The sequence below is a fragment of the Heterodontus francisci genome, chromosome 6 (genome assembly GCF_036365525.1).
Source record: "Heterodontus francisci isolate sHetFra1 chromosome 6, sHetFra1.hap1, whole genome shotgun sequence".
NCBI classification, from domain to species: Eukaryota; Metazoa; Chordata; class Chondrichthyes; order Heterodontiformes; family Heterodontidae; genus Heterodontus; species Heterodontus francisci.
Window position 1 is genome coordinate 19,614,494 of NC_090376.1, and position 22,919 is coordinate 19,637,412.

Sequence of the window (22,919 nt, forward strand, 5' to 3'; positions counted from 1 at the left end):
TAGGATCACCTCTCATTCTTCTAAACTCCAATGGATATAGGCCCAACCTGTTCATCCTGTTCAATCTTTTCTCATAAGATAACCCCTTCATCCCTTGAATCAGTCGAGGAAGGTTGCGAACTCGTGCCATAAGATACAAAAGTACGCTTATTCATGTTCTTCTGTACATCCTTGTGTGTGATATTAATTTATTAACAATACTTAGCAATGTGAAAATGACCAGATAATTTTTAGTGATGTGAATTGAGGGTAAATATTGGCTAGGACACTTCACAGCACCAGCAATGTTCACCAGAGTGGGGGGAGGGCGGGTCACCGATTCCGCTCCCCTCCCTATTGAGCCCAATTAATGTAGTTTAAGAGCTTGTTGGAGTGGGAAGGTGGAATTTTGAAGGGAGCACACTGGTTTCAGGAGCTGTCCGTTGCAGATTAGCTGAAGGGAGGCAGGTGGGTCATGGGTGCCCAGAGCAACAACCTGACTGTAAGAGCGTCAGTGGGGCAAAGGGGGACTTGGCATTTGCAAAGGAGGTGTCCTTGGCACTGTGCAGATGGTGGGAGAGTGGGCAATGCTTGGGCATTGAATGAGGTCGTCATCCCTGGCATCACAGGGGCAGAAGAACATGGATCAGGAGTGACAACCACAATAGGGCGGCCACCTGTCCAAAAAGAAGGCTGCAGCTGGCAATGGGGGTATGACAGTCAGATTTTGGGACTAGTGGTGATGAGGGGCAACACTCTCCGCAAGAAGGGCAGAACCCCAAACAGCAGGAAGACATAGAAGAGGAAAGAGAGTTGCAGGATGGCAGTGGGGACCATTCCCTCAACACCGGATCTACTGCCGAAGACTGAGCTACCTGGAGATGACAGAGACCCAGAGCCGCAGAAGACTGGGACTCCAGGCAAATGGTCACAGAGATCCATGCCCTGCCAGTAGCAATCAAAGTCACTGTGACTTTGAACAACTCTTTTCTTCTGGCTTCTTCCAAAGATTAGCTGTGTACATAAGTGATATTCAGCCATTTGCAAGATGCCACTGTATCTTTGCTGTCTTTGCCAGAGCTGGACAGTACATTAATTTTACTACAGACACAGTCTTGCAGGATCAGAGGACATTGGGTTTTGCCAGCATTGTTGGATTCTGCCAGGTGCGGGGCATCATTGATTGCAACCCTGTGTCCAACCAACAAGGTCCATCAACAGGAAGGGCTGACACTCGCTTACCGTTCAGCTGATCTGCAACCACAACAAGGACTTCCTCCATGTGTGCGCCCACTTTCCTAGCAGCTGCCATGACTCCTTTATCCTCCACCAATCCAAATTGCCTTGGATGTTCACTCCTACTCCCAAAGTATGTGGATGGATCCGAGGGGACAAGGGATATCCCTGAAGACGTGGCAACTCGCCTGTCTACGGGATCCCCAGACAGAGACACAGTGGCAATACAGCCAATGCCACCTGCTCAGTAGGATAAGCATTGAGCAGGCCATCGGATATCTGACGATGTGCTTACAATGCCTAGAACAGTCGAGTGGTACCCTCCAATAACCCTCCTGCAATGGTCTCTGTCATTCTGGTGAACTGTTACATTCTCTCTAACATACATGGCCCTCCAGAAGGTGTGTACCTTGAAGATGGTGAGGCCCTGGAAAGAGGCAGCTCATTGGAGAGAGATGATGCTGAACAGAGGTGTGCCTCGGCTGCTCCTCGGCGCAAAGGGCTGCAATCCCACAACCAACGTATCAGATCAAAACTCTGCAGTCCTGCCACATCCAGTCTTGAATGGTAGTGGACAACTAAATAACTAACAGAGGGGGGCTCCAAAAACATCCCCATCCACAATGATAGGGGAGCTGAGCACATCAGTGCAAAATACTAAGTTTAAGCATTTGCAACCATCTTCAGCTAGAAGTGCTGAATGGATGACCCATCTTTGCCTCCTCCTGAGGTCCCCAACATCATAGATACACATGATATAAAAAAACTGCTGCAGCCACTGAATACCGCAAGGGCTATGGGCTCTGACAACATCCCTGCTGTAGTAATCTAGAAGTAGAAGCGCCCTGAGCCAAGCAGTTTGAGTACAGCTACAACAGAGGCATCTACCCAACAATGTGGAAAATTGCGAAGATATGTCCAGTCCACAAAATGCAGGACACATCTAATCCAATCAATTACCATCCCATCAGTCTACTGTCAATCTTCAGTAAAGTGATGGAAGGTGTCGCGACAGCGCTATTAAGCGGCATAACAACCTGCTCACCAGTGCTCCTTTTGGGTTCTGCCAGGACCACTCTGCTCCAGACCTCATTACAATCTTGGACAAATGAGCTGAATTCCAGATGTGAGATGAGTGATTTTCTTGACGTCAAGGCAGCATTTGATCGAGTGTGGCATCAAGGAACCTTAGCAAAATTGAAGTCAGTGGCAATTGGGGGAGGTGGGGAATCTCTCCACTGATTGGTGTCATACCCAGCACAAAGGAAGATGATTGTGGTTGTTAGAGGTCATCTGAGCCCTAGTACAATGCTGCGGGAATTCTTCAGGGTAGTGTCGTAGGCCCAAACATCTTCAGCTGCTTCATCAATAGGCTTCCCTCCAACAAAAGGTCGGAAGAGGGGATGTTCGCTGACATCAGTACCATTCGCAACTCCTCAGATATTGAAGCAGTCCGTGCCTGAATGCAGCAAGGCTTGGACTGATAAATGGCAAGTAACATTTGAGTCTCAAATTCTGGGCAATGACCATCTGCAACAAGAGAGAATCTAATCATATCCCCTTGACATTTTTTTTATTCATTCATGGGAAGTGGGCATCACTGGCTATGCCGGCATTTATTGTCCATCCCTAATTGAGAAGGTGGTGGTGAGCTGCCTTCTTGAACCGCTGCAGTCCATTTGGGGTATGTACACCCACAGTGCTGTTAGGAAGGGAGTTCCAGGATTTTGACCCAGCGACAGTCAAGGAACGGCGATATAGTTCCAAGTCAGGATGGTGTGTGATTTGGGCGGGAACTTGCAGGTGGTGATGTTCCCATGCATCTGCTGCCCTTGTCCTTCGAGGTGGTAGAGTTAGTGGGTTTGGAAGGTGCTGTCTAAGGAGCCTTGGTGCGTTGCTGCAGTGCATCTTGTAGATGGTACACACTGCTGCCACTGTGCGTCGGTGGTGGAGGGAGTGAATGTTTGTGGATGGTGTGCCAATCAAGCAGGCTGCTTTGTCCTGGATGATGTCGAGCTTCTTGAGTGTTGTTGGAGCTGCACCCATCCAGGCAAGTGGAGAGTATTCCATCACACTCCTGACTTGTGCCTTGTAGATGGTGGACAGGCTTTGGGGAGTCAGGAAGTGAGTTACTCGCGCAGGATTCCTAGCCTCTGACCTGCTCTTGTAGCCACGGTATTTATATGGCTACTCCAGTTCAGTTTCTGGTCAATGGTAGCCCCTAGGATGTTGATAGTGGGGGATTCAGCGATGGTAATGCCGTTGAATGTCAAGGGGAGATGGTTAGATTCTCTCTTGTTGATGATCATTGCCTGGCACTTGTGTGGCGCGAATGTTACTTCCCACTTATCAGTCCAAGCCTGGATATTGTCCAGGACTTGCTGCATTTCTACACAGACTGCTTCAGTATCTGAGGAGTCACGAATGGTGCTGAACATTGTGCAATCATCAGTGAACATCCCCATTTCTGACCTTATGATTGAAGGAAGGTCATTAATGAAGCAGCTGAAGATGGTTGGGCCTAGGACACTACCCTGAGGAACTCCTGCAGTGATGTCCTGGAGCTCAGATGATTGACCTTCAACAACCACAGTCATCTTCCTTTGCGCCAGGTGTGACTCTAACCAGCAGAGAGTTTTCCCCCTGATTCCCATTGACTCCAGTTTTGCTAGGGCTCCTTGATGCCATACTCGGTCAAATGCTGCCTTGATGTCAAGGGCAGTCACTCTCACCTTACCTCACCTCTTGAGTTCAGCTCTTTTGTCCATGTTTGAACCAAGGCCATAATGAGGTCAGGTGCTGAGTGGCCCTATCGGAACCCAAACTGGGTATCACTGAGCAGGTTATTGCTAAGCAAGTGCTGCTTGATGGCACTGTTGATGACACCTTCCATCACTTTACTGCTGATTGAGAGTAGACTGATGGGGCGATAATTGGCCGGGTTGGACTTGTCCTGCTTTTTGTGTACAGGACATACTTGGGCAATATTCCACATTGCTGGGTAGATGCCAGTGTTGTAGCTATACCGGAACAGCTTGGCTAGGGGTGCGGCAAGTTCTGGAGCACAGGTCTTCAGTACTATTGCCGGTATATTATCAGGGCCCATAGCCTTTGTAGTATCCAGTGCCTTCAGTCGTTTCTTGATATCAAGCGGAGTGAGTCGATTTGGCTGAAGTCTGGCATCTGTAATGCTGGGGACTTCAGGAGGGGGCATTACTATTGCTGAATTTCCCCCACCGCATTGGGGGTTACCATTGACCAGAAACTTAACTGGACCAACCATATCAATACTATGGCTACAAGAGCAGGTCAGAGGTTGGAAATTCTGCAGTGAGTAACTCGTCTCCTGACTCTCCAAAGCCTGTCCACCATTTATAAGGCGCAAGTCAGGAGTGTGATGCAATTCTTCCCACTTGCCTGGATGAGTGCAGCACCAATAACACTCAAGAAGCTCAACACCATCGAGGACAAAGCATCCCGCATGATCGGCACCCCATTCACCACCTTTAAACATTCACTCCCCCCACCACCGGCGCACAGTAACAGCTGTGTGTACTATCTAAAAGATGCACTGCAGCAACTTTCCAAGGCTCCTTCAACAGCACCTTCCAAACCCGTGGCATCTAACATCCAGAAGGACAAGGACTGCAGGTACATGAACACTGCCACCTCCAAGTTCCCCATCCAAGTCACACACCATCCTGACGTGGAACTATAACATCATTCCTTCACTGTCACTTTGTCAAAATCCTGAACTTTCTCCCTAACAACACTAAGAGTGTACCTACACCATATGGACTGCAGCGATTCAAGAAGACAGCTCACCATCACCTGAACGGCCATAAAGGATGAATAATAAATGCTGGCCTTGACCGTCAGGTTCACTTCCCAAGAGCAATTTTAAAAAAAAAGTCTTGCATTTATATAGCGCCTTTCAAGATGTCCCAAACAATTTACAGCCAATGAAGTACTTTTGAAGTGTCATCACTGTTGTAATTGTAACGAAACAATGCTGCCTTTACTAAGAGATCCATCTGAAAAGTCCAGTAAAGTTAACACATTGTATGATATTAGAAGGGAATGAACTTTTTTTATTTTCTTCCTTATGCAAGTCTCATTGAATACACCAAAATCTCCTCTTGCTTTACTTCACATGATTAAGATGGATCTTCAGGAATGGAGAAGTAAAAGGAATTTGTGCCCCTGGACTCCAGTGGTAACCATTAATATGCAGGTCACAATTTCTTGCACAAGTCGGTTTTTTTTCTTGCCTTTTCCTTCGCAGTCAGGTTGTGAAAAGTTAGATATCTTCAGAGATTTAGAAAGTTAACTCATTGGGCTGGGTTTTGTGACAACAGTGGAACGCCGGGCTGAAAAGGAGAGGGGAATCCTGTCTTGGCCAGCTGGAGCCCACCAGCGCGATTCTATCACGTCAAGCAAATTAGCAGCCTGGCGCTGGGGTCCCTGTCCACTTAGACGGGGATCCTGCCAATCACAGGGCCGGCAGCTCATCAGTATCGGCAGTGCTATTGGGAGCAGTGGCCACTGCCGGTACTGCAGGAGGCCTGGGATCAAGGCCCAGTGCTGGAGCCCGAGATCTAATGTGAGTGGGGGCGAGTGGCAGGGGAAGCAGGGTGTTTAGTGTAGGGAGTGGGTGGTTCAGGGAAATGGAGGTTTTCCTGGCAGGGGCCGTCAGTGGGCAATAGTAAACCACAGATTGCCTGCAGAGGAAGGCCTGCCCCCACCCCCCACCTCCAAGGTTGTCGGGAGCCAGTCTCATATTACTGGGTGACTTCCCCACATGGCAGAGGCCCCCTCGCCGCTGGTTAACTCCCAACAGCAGCAGGAAGAGGCCCGTAAGTGGTCGTTAATAGGCCAATTGATGCCCTTAATTGGCACTCTGGGCAGGAAGGCCGTCTTCGGCCTATCCTGCCCCCGACAAAATTGGGTTGTGACGGACCCTCTGCCAGGAAAATTCAATCTCAATTCTTTAAAACTTAACTCTTTAGTCACTTGTAATATCTCTTTCTTTGGCTCCATGCCAATTTTTGTCTTGTGTTCCTGTGAAAGTAACTTGAGACATTTTACAACATAAAGATATATAAATTTAAGTTGGTCATGTTCCCCAAATTCCTTTTTCTATCCTTGATCATTTTCCACAAAACCAACAATAGGGATGGTGTTTTAGAGTACCAAATCTTGCATTTTCCTGCAGCTATCTCTAATTTTTGGGGAGGTGAAGCCAGTTTTATAAGAGAGAAATCAAACTTCCTAGTTTCGTACCATGAAATACTTGTTTTTGCAGTAGCGGTTCAGTTCCAGGAAAAGGAGTTTCTTTATTTGTGCTCCCGAGCTCTTCTTTTGCTCCTTAGTTCTGCAAATGCAAAACTTGAAAAGTAAGTCATCATAAAACCATACTTGGATATTTGCATCTACTCAAAGCTTCAATGGGATAGTTAGCATTAAGAAAAAAAACTTCTAGAAAAAAAATCAAAATATTACTACATGAAAATGCGGTTATGGGAAACAATTGGCTTTTATAAATAGGGATATAGGGCACAAGAGTATCTTTGCTTAAGCATACTGTGAAACTTTGGGCATCCTATTATAGGTAACTAATTGTTTATGTATCCTTATACTCGTCCCTTGGGGAGGCAGTGACAAGGGACCAAAAGAATGTGGAGAAAGGCTAGGAGAAATATCTTTATGCAGAGGATTTTTGGACCATGCAGTGTTTTGCCAAGGGGTGGTTGGTGATGTGCCTATTACGTCTTGTACGTCTACATTTGCTGTTCAGTCTTTTTGTCTTTTGAGCCCATCTCCACTTCAGATTGACCTTATTGAAGTGGCTGACTATATTCTGCACAGTTTGAAAGATGATAGTAAATCCATATATCGGAACTTAGTATTGAATTTCCAATGACCAGAAAGCTACTTGAATGTAGTATGTGGAAGTAGCCGATTCCAATATCTTTTGCAATAGATTAAATGGAGCTTGCCTGCCTGCTTCAGCCACAGAATGGGTTGTGTCTTTGTAAGAAAGTGGGAGAAACCATATGTATAGTAGCAAGGAGACTGGAGTCAGGTCAAAATTTGACCTCCATCTCTGTAAATCTCTAAATCTGAGCACTGAATTGAATTTGGCATAACGACTCCCCTTAAGTGCAGATATAATTGTCAGTATAAGCCAACACCAGGATTTTTGAGTGTTATTGCTCCTCCTCAGTCAGCACTGTTAATTCAGTCCCAGTTCTCCACGGGTCACAGAATATTTTTTTATTAATTCATGGGATGTGGGCAATGCTCGCCAGGCCAGCATTTATTGCCCATCCCTAATTGCCCTTGAGAAGGTGGTGGTGAGCTGCCTTCTTTGAACCGCTGCAGTCCATTTGGGGTAGGTATACCCACAGTGCTGTTAGGAAGGGAGTTGCAGGATTTTGACCCAGCCACAGTGAAGGAACGGCGATATAGTTCCAAGTCAGGATGGTGTGTGACTTGGAAGGGAACTTGCAGATGGTGATGTTCCCATGTATTTGCTGCCGTTGTCCTTCTAGTTGGTAGAGGTCGTGGGTTTGGAAGGTGCTGTCTAAGGAGCCTTGGTGCGTTGCTGCAGTGCATCTTGTAGATGGTACACACTGCTGCCACTGTGCGTCGATGGTGGAGGGAGTGAATGTTTGTGGATGGAGTGCCAATCAAGCAGGCTGCTTTGTCCTGGATAGTGTCGAGCTTCTTGAGTGTTGTTGGAGCTGCACCCATCCAGGCAAGTGGAGAGTATTCCATCACACTCCTGACTTGTTCCTTGTAGATGGTGGACAGGCTTTGGGGAGTCAGGAGGTGAGTTACTCGCCTCAGGATTCCTAGCCTTTTACCTGCTCTTGTAGCCACGGTATTTATATGGCTACTCCAGTTCAGTTTCTGGTCAATGGTAACCCCCAGGATGTTGAAAGTGGGGGATTCAGCGATGGTAATGCCATTGAATGTCAAGGGGAGATGGTTAGATTCTCTCTTGTTGGAGATGGTCGTTGCCCGGCACTTGTGTGGCGCGAATGTTACTTGCCACGTATCAGCCCAAGCCTGGATATTGTCCAGGACTTGCTGCATTTCTACACGGACTGCTTCAGTATCTGAGGAGTCACGAATGGTGCTGAACATTGTGCAATCATCAGCGAACATCCCCACTTCTGACCTTATGATTGATGGTAGGTCATTGATGAAGCAGCTGAAGATGGTTGGGCCTAAGACACTACCCTGAGTAACTCCTGCAGTGATGTCCTGGAGCTCAGATGATTGACCTCCAACAACCACAACCATCTTTCTTTGCGCTAGGTATGACTCCAGCCAGTGGAGGGTTTTCCCCCTGATTTCCATTGACCTCAGTTTTGCTAGGGCTCCTTGATGCCATACTCTGTTAAATGCTGCCTTGATGTCAAGGGCAGTCACTCTCACCTTACCTCTTGAGTTCAGCTCTTTTGTCCATGTTTGAACCAAGGCTGTAATGAGGTCAGGAGCTATGTGGCCCTGGCGGAACCCAAACTGAGCGTCACTGAGCAGGTTATTGCTAAGCAAGTGCCGCTTGATGGCACTGTTGATGACGCACTTTACTGATAGAGAGTAGGCTGATGGGGCGGTAATTGGCTGGGTTGGACTTGTCCTGCTTTTTGTGTACAGGACATACCTGGGCAATTTTCCACATTGCAGGGTAGATGCCAGTGTTGTAGCTGTACTGGAAAAGCTTGGCTAGGGACGCGGCAAGTTCTGGAGCATAGGTCATTGCCGGAATATTGTCAGGGCCCGTAGCTTTTGCAGTATCCAGTGCCTTCAGTCGTTTCTTGGCATCACGCGGAGTGAATCGAATTGGCTGAAGTCTGGCATCTGTAATGCTGGGGTCTTCAGGAGGAAGCTGAGATGGATCATCAACTCGGCACTTCTGGCTGAAGATTGTTGCAAATGCTTCAGCCTTATCTTTCGCACTGATGTGCTGGGCTCCCCCATCATTGAGGATGGGGATATTTGTGGAGCCACCTCCTCCAGTTAGTTGTTTAATTGTCCACCATTCACGGCTGGATGTGGCAGGACTGCAGAGCTTAGATCTGATCCGTTGGTTATGGGATCACTTAGCTCTGTCTATTGCATGCTGCTTATGCCGTTTGGCACACAGATAGTCCTGTGTTGTAGCTTCACCAGGTTGACACCTCATTTTGAGGTATGCCTGGTGCTGCTCCTGGCATACCCTCCTGCACTCTTCATTGAACCAGGGTTGGTCTCCCGGCTTGATGGTAATGGTAGAGTGGGTCATGAGGTTACAGATTGTGGTTGAGTACAATTCTGCTGCTGCTGTTGGCCCACAGCGCCTCATGGATGCCCAGTTTTGCATTGCTAGATCTGTTCAAAATCTATCCCATTTAGCACAGTGATAGTGCCACACAACACGATGGACGGTATCCTCAATGTGAAGGTGGGACTTTGTCTCCACAAGGACTGTGCGGTGGTCACTCCTACCAATACAGTCATGGGCAGAAGCATCTGCAGCAGGCAGATTGGTGAGGACGAGGTCAAGTATGTTTTCCCCTCTTGTTAGTTCCCCCACCACCTGCCGCAGACCCAGTTTAGCAGCTATGTCCTTTAGGACTCTGCCAGCTCGGTCAGTAGTGGTGCTACCGAGACACTCTTGGTGATGGACTTTGAATTCCCCCACCCAGAGTACATTTTGTCCCCTTGCCACCCTTGTGCTTCCTCCAAGTGGTGTTCAACATGGTGGAATACTGAGTCATCAGCTGAGGGAGGGCAGTAGGTGGTAATCAGTAGGAGGTTACCTTGCCCATGTTTGACCTGATGCCATGAGACTTCATGGGGTCCAGAGTCGATGTTGAGGACTCCCAGGGCAACTCCCTCCCTACTGTATACCACTGTGTCACCACCTCTGCTGGGATAGTGATGGCAGTGTCTGGGACATTGTCTGTAAGGTATGATTCCGTGAGTATGACTATGTCAGGCTGTTGCTTGACTAGTTTGTGGGACAGCTCTCCCAACTTTGGCACAAGCCCCCAGATGTTAGTAAGGAGGACTTTGCAGGGTCGACAGGGTTTGCCGTTGTTGTTTCTGGTGCCTAGGTCGATGCCGGGTGGTCCGTCCGGTTTCATTCCTTTTTATTAACTTCGTAGCGGTTAGGTACAACTGAGTGGCTTGCTAGGCCATTTCAGAGGGCATGTAAGAGTTAACCACATTGCTGTGGGTCTGGAGTCACATGTAGGCCAGACCAGGTAAGGACAGCAGATTTCCTTCCCTAAAGGACATTAGTGAACCAGATGGGTTTTTACAACAATCGGCAATGGTTTCATGGCCATCATTAGACTAGCTTTTAATTCCAGATTTATTTTTTAAATTTAAATTCCACCTTCTGCTGTGGTGGGATTCGAACCCATGTCCCCAGAGAAATACCCTGGGTCTCTGGGTTACTAATCCAGTGATAATACCACTACGCCACCGCCTACTCATACTACTACGCCACCGCCATTTACTTATATCGATAAATGTTTCCACCTACCGAAGAACAGCCAATTCCATATTCTATTTGTCCCCCAGAATAAAGCAGACCAACCAGGTTTCTTTAATCAACAACAAAATTAACTGTTTATTGGTTGAGACTTAGTTTATTAACAATGAGATAAATCTGTATACAAAAAGCTCCTTATTTCCCTAGCCCTCATGCACGCACACATACGTTCAAAAAGAAACCGATTAACTGTGGAAAAAGGATTTTGAGTTTACAGTTGTTTCATGGGAATAGATGGAATAATAAAATTATTTGTCACATTCTGGTAGGAAATCCTACGGTTTGGTTAGGTGTACCAGAGTCGAATAGTCAGACGCCACTCTAAATCTCTCCAGGCGAGGTTGATGAACAGTCTTTGATGGGTAGACGTTCAAGGCAATTCAACTGCAGCAGGTTTCACATAGGTCTTTCACCAGAGTTGTAGCAACAGGTCTACTTGGGTCTTAAAGCAGCAGTCTAGCAGTTGAAGTCGTCTTCAGATTTCTGGATTTTTTAAAATACACAAGGCAACAGGAACCACACTTGATGCAGAGATTCTTCAGAGACAGGTGGTAATAGGAATCTGCTATCTCTGACATACAGGGGTTTCTTCTTGAGGTGCAGGCTTCCTTCACAGAGAGGAGTAGCATTTTTTTCTGGGTCTTCCTCTCTCGTCTCCAGGTAGATCAGAGGGTTGTGAAGGGTTACTCAGAGGGTTGTAAATCTTTGGAATTCTGTACCCCAGAGGGTTATGGAAGCTCAGTCATTGAGTATGTGTAAGCCGATATTGACAGATTTCTAAATACAAATGACATAAGGGGATATGGGGATAGTGTGGGAAAAAGGCATTGAAGTGGATCATTAGCCAAATTGATTATGATTATGCTCATGTTTCTGGAGTGGGACTTGAACCCACAAATTTCAGACCCTGCGAATGTAACTATGTTGAACCAATACTTGTGAGCATTAGGGAGTACTTAAGCAGAATCTTTCCTCAGGAGATTATATGGTAGGATGCAATCCACTACAGAAGACTGGAAGAACCATATTGATAGGTGATCCGATAGTCAGGGGAACAGACAGGCATTATTGTGGCCACAGGCGGGTGTCAGCGGGGTGTGTTTCCTCCCTGGTGCCAGGGTCAGGGATGCCACTGAGCCGCTGCAGAGCATCCTGAGCGGGGAGGGTGAACAGCCAGCGGTCGTGGTCCACATTGGAACCAGTGACGTAGACAAAGAGGGATTTGGCCCTGCAGTCAGAATTTAGGGAGCAAGATAGGAAATTAGCAAGCAGGACCTCAAAACTTACACTAATCTTCGGATTACACCCAGTATCATGCGCAAGTGAGAACAGAAATGGGAGGATAAGACAGGTGAAATCGTGGCTGGAAAGTTGGTGCAGGAGGGATGGATTCTTGGGACATTGGGACTGTCTCTGTGGGAGATGGGACCTGTACAGGCTGGATGGGTTGCACCTGAACAGGGCCGGGACTGAGTTCCTTGCAGGATGTTTTGCTAGTGCTGTTTGGGAGGGTTTAAACTAGTTTGGCAGCGGGATGGGGACTTGAGGGTAGATTCAGTTGGGACAAAATCAGAAATGAAAATGGAAGGTAGAAAATTAGTGGATGAGTCTGGAAGGCAGAGGAAACAAAGGTTAGAAAATAATGAAAAAAGGGTTTTCCAGTGCTCAAGGGTATATATTCAATGCAAGGAGTATAGCAAATAAAGCAGGCGAACTGAGGGCACAGATGGCACTATGATAGTGTCATGCAGGCTCCCACCTGCCAAGAATGAGGCATATTAATTTTGCCACATGGTCATTAAATTTCAAATTGTTGCTGGGAAGAAGAGAAGGCCTGTTACAAGGACTGCCAGACCTTGGCTGGGAAAAAATATTTACATACTAACTGACATTGAAGACAGGGAAACACATTCCATTCCCTGCTAAGATGATGCAATACATAGAGCCAAGACATGGTCAGACCAGTTAGTCACATGACTAACCTGCTTGGCAACCTGGGTGTTTCTGAATTGTACAGTTTGAACTGAGAGCCTGCAGAAAGCAGAATGCTCCTGGACTGAAGCAGATATTCTCTCCTGTCTGTCCGCTCTCATCTCTTTCGCACAAGCCTCTGAATCCACTGAAGACGCATGAACCCCAAGAGAGAAAAGTCTCCTACAGCAAACAAGGTTTAAGAAGAATACTGGGCCCCAACGAAAAGCAAGATCTACCGACAATCAAGGACTCTACAGCGAGCTCGAAGCACAGTAACAGAAAATCCTCTTCAGAGATTGCCTCAAACTTTTCCACTTTTTTATTTTTCTTCTCTTTCTATCCTTATCTGCATGTGGGTATCGAGTATACACGCTAGCATGGAGAGCGTCGTGTATCCATAGTCGTTAACCGAATTGGAGTTTAAGTTTAATAAATTTCAACTTTTCTTCTTTAAACCTAAGAAAGCTTGTTTGTGCTGGTTTCTTTGCCTTATAATTGGAAAGCGATGAACAAGGATTCACCAAGGGGGAGCTAAAATCACAGTGTGTTTAAAATTAAACCCTGTTGCAGTAAGACCAGGTGAAGGCTGAAAGGAAACCCTAGACCTCTTTCTCACCTGGTTGTAACAATAGTTATCACAGAAACATGGCTTAAGGAGGGACAGGAATGGCAGCTCAACGTTCCTGGTTACAGGGTTTTCAGGCATGATAGAGAGGGGGATAAAGGGGAGGAGGCATGGCAATTTTGGTCAAAGAATCAATTACAGCTCTGAGGAGAAATTATATGTTAGAAGGATCATCAAATGAAGCCATGTGGATTGAGCTAAGGAACTAAAAAGGGGCAGTCGCACTGCTGGAAGCATACTATAAACCCCAAACAGCCAGAGGGAGATAGAAGAGCAAACATGTAGGCAAATCTCTGAGAAGTGCAAAAACAATAGGGCAGTAATAGGGGATTTTAACTATCCCAATATTAACTGGGATAGTTTTAGTGTGAAAGGAATTGATGGAGCAGAATTCTTGAGGTGCATTCAGGAAAACCTTTTTGGCCAGTATGTGGCAAATCCAACAAAAGAGTACACAGTTTTGGACTTAGTTTTAGGAAATGAAGCTGGACAGATGGAAGGAGTAACAGTGGGAGAGCATTTTGGTGGGAGTGAACATAATTCAGTCAGTTTTGACACAATTATGGAAAAGGACAAAGATAGAACAGGAGTTGGAGTTCTCCATTGGGGCAAGACCAATTTTACTAAGCTGAAGAGTGATTTAGCAAAAGTGGACTGGAGACAGCTATTTGAAGGTAAATCTGTGTCAGAGCAGTGGGAGGCATTCAAAGGGGAGAACAAAGAAAATTACAGCACAGGAACAGGCCCTTCGGCCCTCCAAGCCTGCGCCGATCCAGATCCTCTATCTAAACATAACGCCTATTTTCTAAGGGTCTGTATCTCTTTACTTCTTGCCCATTCATGTATCTGTCTAGATACATCTTAAAAGACGCTATCGTGCCCACGTCTACCACCTCCGCTGGCAACGCGTTCCAGGCACCCACCACCCTCTGCGTAAAGAACTTTCCACGCATATCCCCCCTAAACTTTTCCCCTTTCACTTTGAACTCATGACCCCCAGTAATTGAATCTCCCACTCTGGGGGAAAAAGCTTCTTGCTATCCAACCTGTCTATACCTCTCATGATTTTGTACACCTCAATCAGGTCCCCCCTCAACCTCCGTCTTTCTAATGAAAATAATCCTAATCTACTCAACCTCTCTTCATAGCTAGCGCCCTCCATACCAGGCAACATCCTGGTGAACCTCCTCTGCACCCTCTCCAAAGCATCCACATCCTTTTGGTAATGTGGCGACCAGAACTGCACGCAGTATTCCAAATGTGGCCGAACCAAAGTCTTATACAACTGTAACATGAGATGCCAACTCTTGTACTCAATACCCTGTCCGATGAAGGAAAGCATGCCGTATGCCTTCTTGACCACTCTATTGACCTGCGTTGCCACCTTCAGGGAACAATGGACCTGAACACCCAAATCTCTCTGTACATCAATTTTCCCCAGGACTTTTCCATTTACTGTATAGTTCACTCTAGAATTGGATCTTCCAAAATGCATCACCTCGCATTTGCCCTGATTGAACTCCATCTGCCATTTCTCTGCCCAACTCTCCAGTCTATCTATATTCTGCTGTATTCTCTGACAGTCCCCTTCACTATCTGCTACTCCACCAATCTTAGTGTCATCTGCAAACTTGCTAATCAGACCACCTATACTTTCCTCCAAATCATTTATGTATATCACAAACAACAGTGGTCCCACCATGGATCCCTGTGGAACACCACTGGTCACACGTCTTCATTTTGAGAAACTCCCTTCCACTGCTACTCTCTGTCTCCTGTTGCCCAGCCAGTTCTTTATCCATCTGGCTAGTACACCCTGGGCCCCGTGCGACTTCACTTTCTCCATCAGCCTACCATGGGGAACCTTATCAAATGCCTTACTGAAGTCCATGTATATGACATCTACAGCCCTTCCCTCATCAATCAACTTTGTCACTTCCTCAAAGAATTCTATTAAGTTGGTAAGACATGACCTTCCCTGCACAAAACCATGTTGCCTATCACTGATAAGCCCATTTTCTTCCAAATGGGAATAGATCCTATCCCTCAGTAACTTCTCCAGCAGCTTCCCTACCACTGACGTCAGGCTCACCGGTCTATAATTACCTGGATTATCCCTGCTACCCTTCTTAAACAAGGGGACAACATTAGCAATTCTCCAGTCCTCCGGGACCTCACCCGTGTTTAAGGATGCTGCAAAGATATCTGTTAAGGCCCCAGCTATTTCCTCTCTCGCTTCCCTCAGTAACCTGGGATAGATCCCATCCGGACCTGGGGACTTGTCCACCTTAATGCCTTTTAGAATACCCAACACTTCCTCCCTCCTTATGCCGACTTGACCTAGAGTAATCAAACATCTGTTCCTAACCTCAACATCCTTCATGTCCCTCTCCTCTGTGAATACCGATGCAAAGTACTCGTTTAGAATCTCACCCATTTTCTCTGACTCCACGCATAACTTTCCTCCTTTGTCCTTGATTGGGCCAATCCTTTCTCTAGTTACCCTCTTGCTCCTTATATATGAATAAAAGGCTTTGGGATTTTCCTTAACCCTGTTTGCTAAAGATATTTCATGACCCCTTTTAGCCCTCTTAATTCCTCGTTTCAGATTGGTCCTACATTCCTGATATTCTTTCAAAGCTTCGTCTTTCTTCAGCCGCCTAGACCTTATGTATGCTTCCTTTTTCCTCTTAGCTATTCTCACAATTTCACCTGTCATCCATGGTTCCCTAATCTTGCCATTTCTATCCCTCATTTTCACAGGAACATGTCTCTCCTGCACGCTAATCAACCTCTCTTTAAAAGCCTCCCATGTATCACATGTGGATTTACCTTCAAACAGCTGCACCCAATCTACATTCCCCAGCTCCTGCCGAATTTTGGTATAGTTGGCCTTCCCCCAATTTAGCACTCTTCCTTTAGGATCACTCTCGTCTTTGTCCATGAGTATTTTAAAGCTTACGGAATTGTGATCACTATTCCCAAAGTAGTCCCCTACTGAAACTTCAGCCACCTGGCCGGGCTCATTCCCCAACACCAGGTCCAGTATGGCCCCTTCCCGAGTTGGACTATTTACATACTGCTCTAGAAAACCCTCCTGGATACTCCTGACAAATTCTGCTCCATCTAGACCTCTAACACTAAGTGAATCCCAGTCAATGTTGGGAAAATTAAAATCTCCCATCACCACCACCCTGTTGCTCCTACATCTTTCCATAATCTGTTTACATATTTGTACCTCTATCTCATGCTCACTGCCTGTAGAACAGCCCCAACATTGTTACCACACCCTTCCTATTTGAGTTCTGCCCATATTGCCTCACTGCTCGAGTCCTCCATAGTGCCCTCCATCAGCACAGCTGTGATATCCTCTTTGACCAGTAATGCGACACCTCCACCCCTTTTACCTCCCTCTCTATCCCGCCTGAAGCATCGATATCCTGGGATATTTAGTTGCCAATCATGCCCTTCCCTCAACCAAGTCTCAGTAATAGCAATAACATCATACTCCCAGGTACTAATCCAAGCCCTAAGTTCATCTGCCTTACCTACTACACTTCTTGCATTAAAACAAATGCACCTCAGACCACCACTCCCTTTGCGTTCATCATCTGCTCCCTGCCTACTCTTCCCCTTAGTCACGCTGACTTCATTATCTAGTTCCTTACAGGCTTTCGTTACTACCTCCTTACTGTCCACTGACCTCCTCATTTGGTTCCTATCACCCTGCCACATTAGTTTAAACCCTCCCCAACAGCGTTAGCAAAAGCACTCCCAAGGACATTGGTTCCAGTCCGGCCCAGGTGTAAACCGTCCAATTTGTAATAGTCCCACCTCCCCCAGAACCGGTCCCAATGTCCCAGATATCTGAACCCCTCCTTCCTGCACCATCCCTCAAGCCACGCATTCATCCTGACTATTCTTTCATTTCTACTCTGACTATCACGTGGCACTGGTAGCAATCCTGAGATTACTACCTCTGAGGTCCTACTTTTTAACTTGGCTCCTAACTCCCTAAATTCTGCTTGTAGGACCTCATCCCGTTTTTTACCTATATCATTGGTGCCTATGTGCACAATGACAACTGGCTGTTCACCCTCCCCCTTCAGAATATTCTGCAGCCGATCTGAGACATCCCTGACCCGTGCACCTGGGAGGCAACATACCATTCGGGAGTCTCGTTTTCGACCACAGAACCGCCTATCTACTCCCCTTACAATCGAATCCCCGATGACTATAGCCCTTCCACTCTTTCTCCTGCCCTTCCGAACAGCAGAGCCAGCCACGGTGCCATGAACCTGGCTACTGCTGCCTTCCCCTGGTGAACCATCTCCCTCAACAATCCTCCTTGTAACTTCTTCAAAAAATTCAAAATTCCCAAAATGGTATACTTGTTTTGGAGGGAGATGACCGCAAGGGACTCCTCAGCTGCCTTCCTGCTCTTTCTCTGCCTTTTGGTCACCCATTCCCTTTCTCCCTCAGCAATCCTAATCTGCGGTGTGACCAATTCGCTAAACGTGCTATCCACGACCTCCTCAGCATCACGCATGCTCCAAAGTGAGTCCATCCGCAGCTCCAGAGCCATCATGCGGTCTAACAAGAGCTGCAGCTGGACACACTTCCTGCACGTGAAGGAGTCAGGGACATCAGCCGTGTCCCTGAGCTCCCACATTGAGCAAGAGGAGCATGACACGGGTCTGAGATCTCCTGCCATTTCTAATCTTAAGCTTAACTTAGTTAAATGAAAAAGGAACGAAAAGTTTTTACCAATCACACGATAAAATAAAAAAAAAAGAGAAATAGAAAAAGCCTGACCTTATCGACACACATCCGAGTCCTTTTTTTTTTGGTTAGAGGAGGAGGGCGGGTGGGAGCCACTACCCGTGTAGTGTCTCGGGTTCAGAAACGGCCCAAATATATAGGGTTTCACTTACCCAGCAGCCCCCTGGTCTCCGCCGAAAACAAAAGGAAATTAAGTTTACTTTGAAACTGACCTTCCCAGCTGATCACTCGCTCGCACTCTCTGCTCCCGAATAAGCTGCTGCAATGAAAGCTAAGGAGATTCGAGAGGTTCAGGGTAAACATGTACCCACAAAGAAAAAGGGTGGGACAGCCAAATCCCTAGATGTCAAGGAGCTTAAGGGTAAAATAAGACAGAAAAGGAAAGCTTATGTCCGACACCGAGAACTCAATACTACAGAAAGCCGAGAGGAGTATAGAAAGCGGAGGGGTGAAATCAAAAAGGAAATTGGGAAAGCAAAGAGAGGGCATGAAAGAATGTTGGCAAGCAAAATCAAGGTGAACCCAAATATGTTTTATCAATACATTAAGTGTAAGAGGATAACTAAGGAAAGAGTAGGGCTCATAAAAGAGCAAAAAGGTAACCTATGTGTAGGGGCAGAAGATGATGGTATGGTTCTTACTGAATACTTTGTGTTTGTCCACAAAACAGAGAGATGATGCAGATATTGTAGTTAAGGAGGAGGAAGTATTCGATGTGATAAACATAGGGAGAGAGGAAGTATTAATGGGATTAGCATCCTTGAAATTGGATAAATCACCAGGGCCGGATGAAATGTATCCTCGGCTGTTAAAAGAAGCCAGGGAGGAAAAAGCAGAGGATCTGACCATCATTTTCCAGTTCTCACTGGATACAGTTGTGGTGTCAGAGGATTGGAGGATGCGAACGTTGTACCTTTTGTTTAAAAAGGGAACAAGGGATAGACCAAAAAAGTTACAGGCCTTCAGTCTAACCTCAGTAGTGGGCATATTATTGGAATCCGTTCTGAGAAACAGGATAAACGGTCACTTGGAAGGGCACGGATTAATGAAGGATAGTCAGCATGGATTTGTTAAGGGAAGATCTTGTCTAACTTGATTGAATTTTTTGAAGAAGTTACAAGGAGGATTGATGTGGTCTACTTGGATGTTAGCAATGTTTTTGACAAGGTCCCACATGGTAGACTGGTTAAAAAGATAAAAGCCCATGGGATCCAGGGAAATGCAGCAAGCTGGATACAAAATTTGCTCAGTGGCAGGAAACAAAGGGTAATTGTTGACGGGTGTTTTTGCGACTGGAAGGTTGTTTCCAGTGGCATTCCACAGGGCTCAGTACTAGGTCCCCTGCTTTTTGCGCTATATATTAACGATTTGGATGTAAATGTAGGGGGCATGATCAAGAGGTTTGCAGATGACACAAAAATTGGCCCTGTGGTAGATAGCAAGGAGGATAACTGTAGACTGCAGGAAGATAGCAATGGACTGGTCAGATGGGCAGAAAAGTGGCAAATGGAATTCAGCCTGGAGAAGTGTGAGTTGATGTATTTGGGGAGGTTAGACAAGGCAAAGGAATAAATGATTAGTGGGCGAATACTGAGAGATGTAGAGGAAGTGAGGGACCTTGCAGTGAATGTCAACAGATCCATGAAGGTAGCAGGACAGGTCGATAAGATGGTTAAGAAGGCATATGGAATACTTTCCACTATTAGCTGAGGTATAGAATATAAGAACAGGGAGCTTATGCTGGAACTGTATAAATCATTGGCTAGACCACAAATTGAGTACTGTGTGCAGTTCTGGTCACCTCATTACAGAAAGGATGTAATTGCACTAGAGAGGGTACAGAGGAGATTTACGAAGATGTTGCTGGGACTGGAAAAAATGCAGCTATGAGGAAAGATTGGATAGGCTGGGGTTGTTTTCCTTGGAACAGAGGAGGCTGAAGGAGATTTGATTGAATTGTACAAAATTGTGAGGGACCTGGATGGTGTTTAACAGCAGAATTACAACAGCTTTTCGGCCAGCGCAGACATGATGGGCCAAATGGCCTCTTTCTGTGCCGTAAACTTTCTATGTTCCTATCATTCTCAGTTCAAATGTTCATGGTCTGTGAAAATAGCAAGTTTATGGCTGAATGCCTTGCCTTGTTACATATACTTTTAAGCTAAATGTCCAATATTTTTTTTTTTGCAGGTCCAAGCAAAGAAAGAGAACCTCTTGCCTCCAGCACTGAGTGAGTGCATTCCAAAGTTTTATTTCCCTCAAGGTTGCCCAAAACGAACACTCAGTGTAGATGCAGTCATTGCTAGGATAGAAAATGCCTACACACAATTTGAAAATGAAAGAGCAACTCTGGAAGACATGGGAATAATTGCAAAAGTAAGTACTTTTTCACTTGTTTCCTTGTGTAATTTATCCATTTCAACATGAATATTTCTTCTGAGCTGTGAACCACTAAATATCATCAGCCAATTTCATCTTCATTATATTTAAAAATAAGTAACTTAATTATGTTCAGGGAGCCCTGTTGCATTGCTTCCTATGAAAGTCAAAGCACAATTATAATTGTTTTTAATATCAGTTTGATATAAGGAAAATGTTTTATTTTGTTACTGGTGCAATTTGAAGATGATTGTGGGCTATGGATTAGAGGGAATTATTCAGTTTTCTTTTCTCCTACACCCCCCACTTCTATTTCCCCCCCCATATGATGATTCATGTAATAATTTTTATTACAGAAAACCTATAGGGGTACCTTTGAGTTCAGACAGATTTTGGATGGGCGCTGCCCACCCGAAGTCCTTGGCGAGAGGTAGGAGCTAGTTTGAGGGCCAGGCATCATTTGTTTAATGTCAGTGCTTTGTGAGAAAGTCCCACTGTTTTAAATACAGGTGAATCAGTTTACTTTGATTTTTTAATGGTGCCAGCCTTGCCTACTTCTCCATTGTTGTCATCGTATTTCTCTTTTTATCACTTGAAAAAATGATCTCATCTGGGGCAGATTTCATGAGGAATTTACAGTTTGGATTTCTTCCTCAGCTTGCAGATTCAGATATCTGGTTGTCTGGATAGTTTGTTTGTTGCATTGAGCTGAGTCAAATTATTGTGCTTGTTTTATATTCTGTACTAGATTTTCTTAGAACAGGTCTTGACCATTGCAGTAATTTTGCTATGAGTGCTCATTTCTTGCTGCATTCTGTTGCATATCAAAGTGAGTAGATGTGAACTTGGATTTGTAAGGACACCTACACATAGAATTGTAGAAATTTATGTCACAGCAGGGGGCTGCTTAGCCTGTCGTGTCTTTGCTAGCCAGAAAAGAGCTATCCAGCCTAATTCCACCTTCCAGCTCTTGGTCTGTAGCCTTGTAGGTTACAGCACTTGAAGTGCATTTTAATTACGATGAAAGAGGCGGAAACCGTCGCCCTTTCAGGCAGTAACTTCCAGACCCCCACTACCCTCTGGGTGAAAAAATTTCTTCTTCACTCCCCTCTAATTCTTCTGGCAATTATTTAAATCTATTTTCTTGAGCTATATTGAATGACCGAGACTTGGGTGTGCAGGGCACAACTTCAAAATTTGCAGATGACCCAAAACTTGAAAGTATTGTGAACTGTGAGGAGCATAGTACAAAGAACAGTACAGCACAGGAACAGGCAATTCGGCCCTCCAAGCCTGCGTCGATCTTGATGCCTGCCGAAACTAACACCTTCTGCACTTCCGGGGCGCATATCCCTCTATTCCCTTCCTATTCATATATTTGTCAAGATGTCTCTTAAACGTCGCTATCGTATCTGCTTCCACCACCTCCCCTGGCAGCAAGTTCCAGGCACTCACCACCCTCTGTGTAAAAAAAAAAACTTGCCTCGCACATCCCCTCTAAATTTTGCCCCTCGCACCTTAAACCCATGTCCCCTAGTAACTAACTCTTCCAGCCTGGGAAAAAGCTTCTGACTATCCACTCTGTCCATGCCGCTCATAACTTTGTGAACCTCTATCATGTCGCCCCTCCACCTCCGTCGTTGCAGTGAAAACAATCCGAGTTTTTCCAATCTCTCCTCATAGCTAATGCCCTCCAGACCAGGCAACATCCTGGTAAACCTCCTCTGTACCCTCTCCAAAGCCTCTACATCCTTCGGGTAGTGTGGCGACCCTAATTGCACGCAATATTCTAAGTGTGGCCTAACTAAGGTTCTGTACAGCTGCAACATGACTTGCCAATTTTTATACTCTATGCCCCGACCGATGAAGGCAAGCATGCCAAATGCCTTCTTGACTACCTTATCCATTTGCGTTGCCACTTTCAGTGACCTGTGGACCTGTACGCCCAGATCTCTCTGCCTGTCAATACTCCGAAGGGTTCTGCCATTTACTGTATACCTCCCACCTGCATTATACCTTCCAAAATGCATTACCTCACATTTATCTGGATTAAACTCCATCTGCCATTTCTCCGCCCAAGTCTCCAACCGATCTATATCCTGCTGTATCCTCTGACAATCCTCATCATTATCCGCAACTCCACCAACCTTTGTGTTGTCCGCAAACTTACTAATCAGACCAGCTACATTTTCCTCCAAATCATTTATATATACTACAAAGAGCAAAGGTCCCAGCACTGATCCCTGCGGAACTACACTAGTCACATCCCTCCATTCAGAAAAATACCCATCCACTGTTACCCTCTGTCTTCTATGACAGAGCCAGTTCTGTATCCATCTTGCCAGCTCACCTCTGATCCCGTGTGACTTCACCTTTTGCACCAGTCTGCCA

At 45.9% G+C, this 22,919-nt stretch overlaps 1 protein-coding gene across 3 annotated transcripts in view; it reads left to right on the forward strand.

Moving 5' to 3' along the window:
• ppp2r3b (protein phosphatase 2, regulatory subunit B'', beta) overlaps positions 1–22,919 on the forward strand; it is a 159,269-nt gene that overhangs the window by 51,663 nt on the left and 84,687 nt on the right. For all 3 annotated transcript variants that reach the window (XM_068033220.1, XM_068033223.1, XM_068033221.1), the window contains one exon: positions 20,340–20,525. In XM_068033220.1, the coding sequence (XP_067889321.1) occupies positions 20,340–20,525 (186 nt within the window). The remainder of the gene's footprint in view (positions 1–20,339; positions 20,526–22,919) is intronic.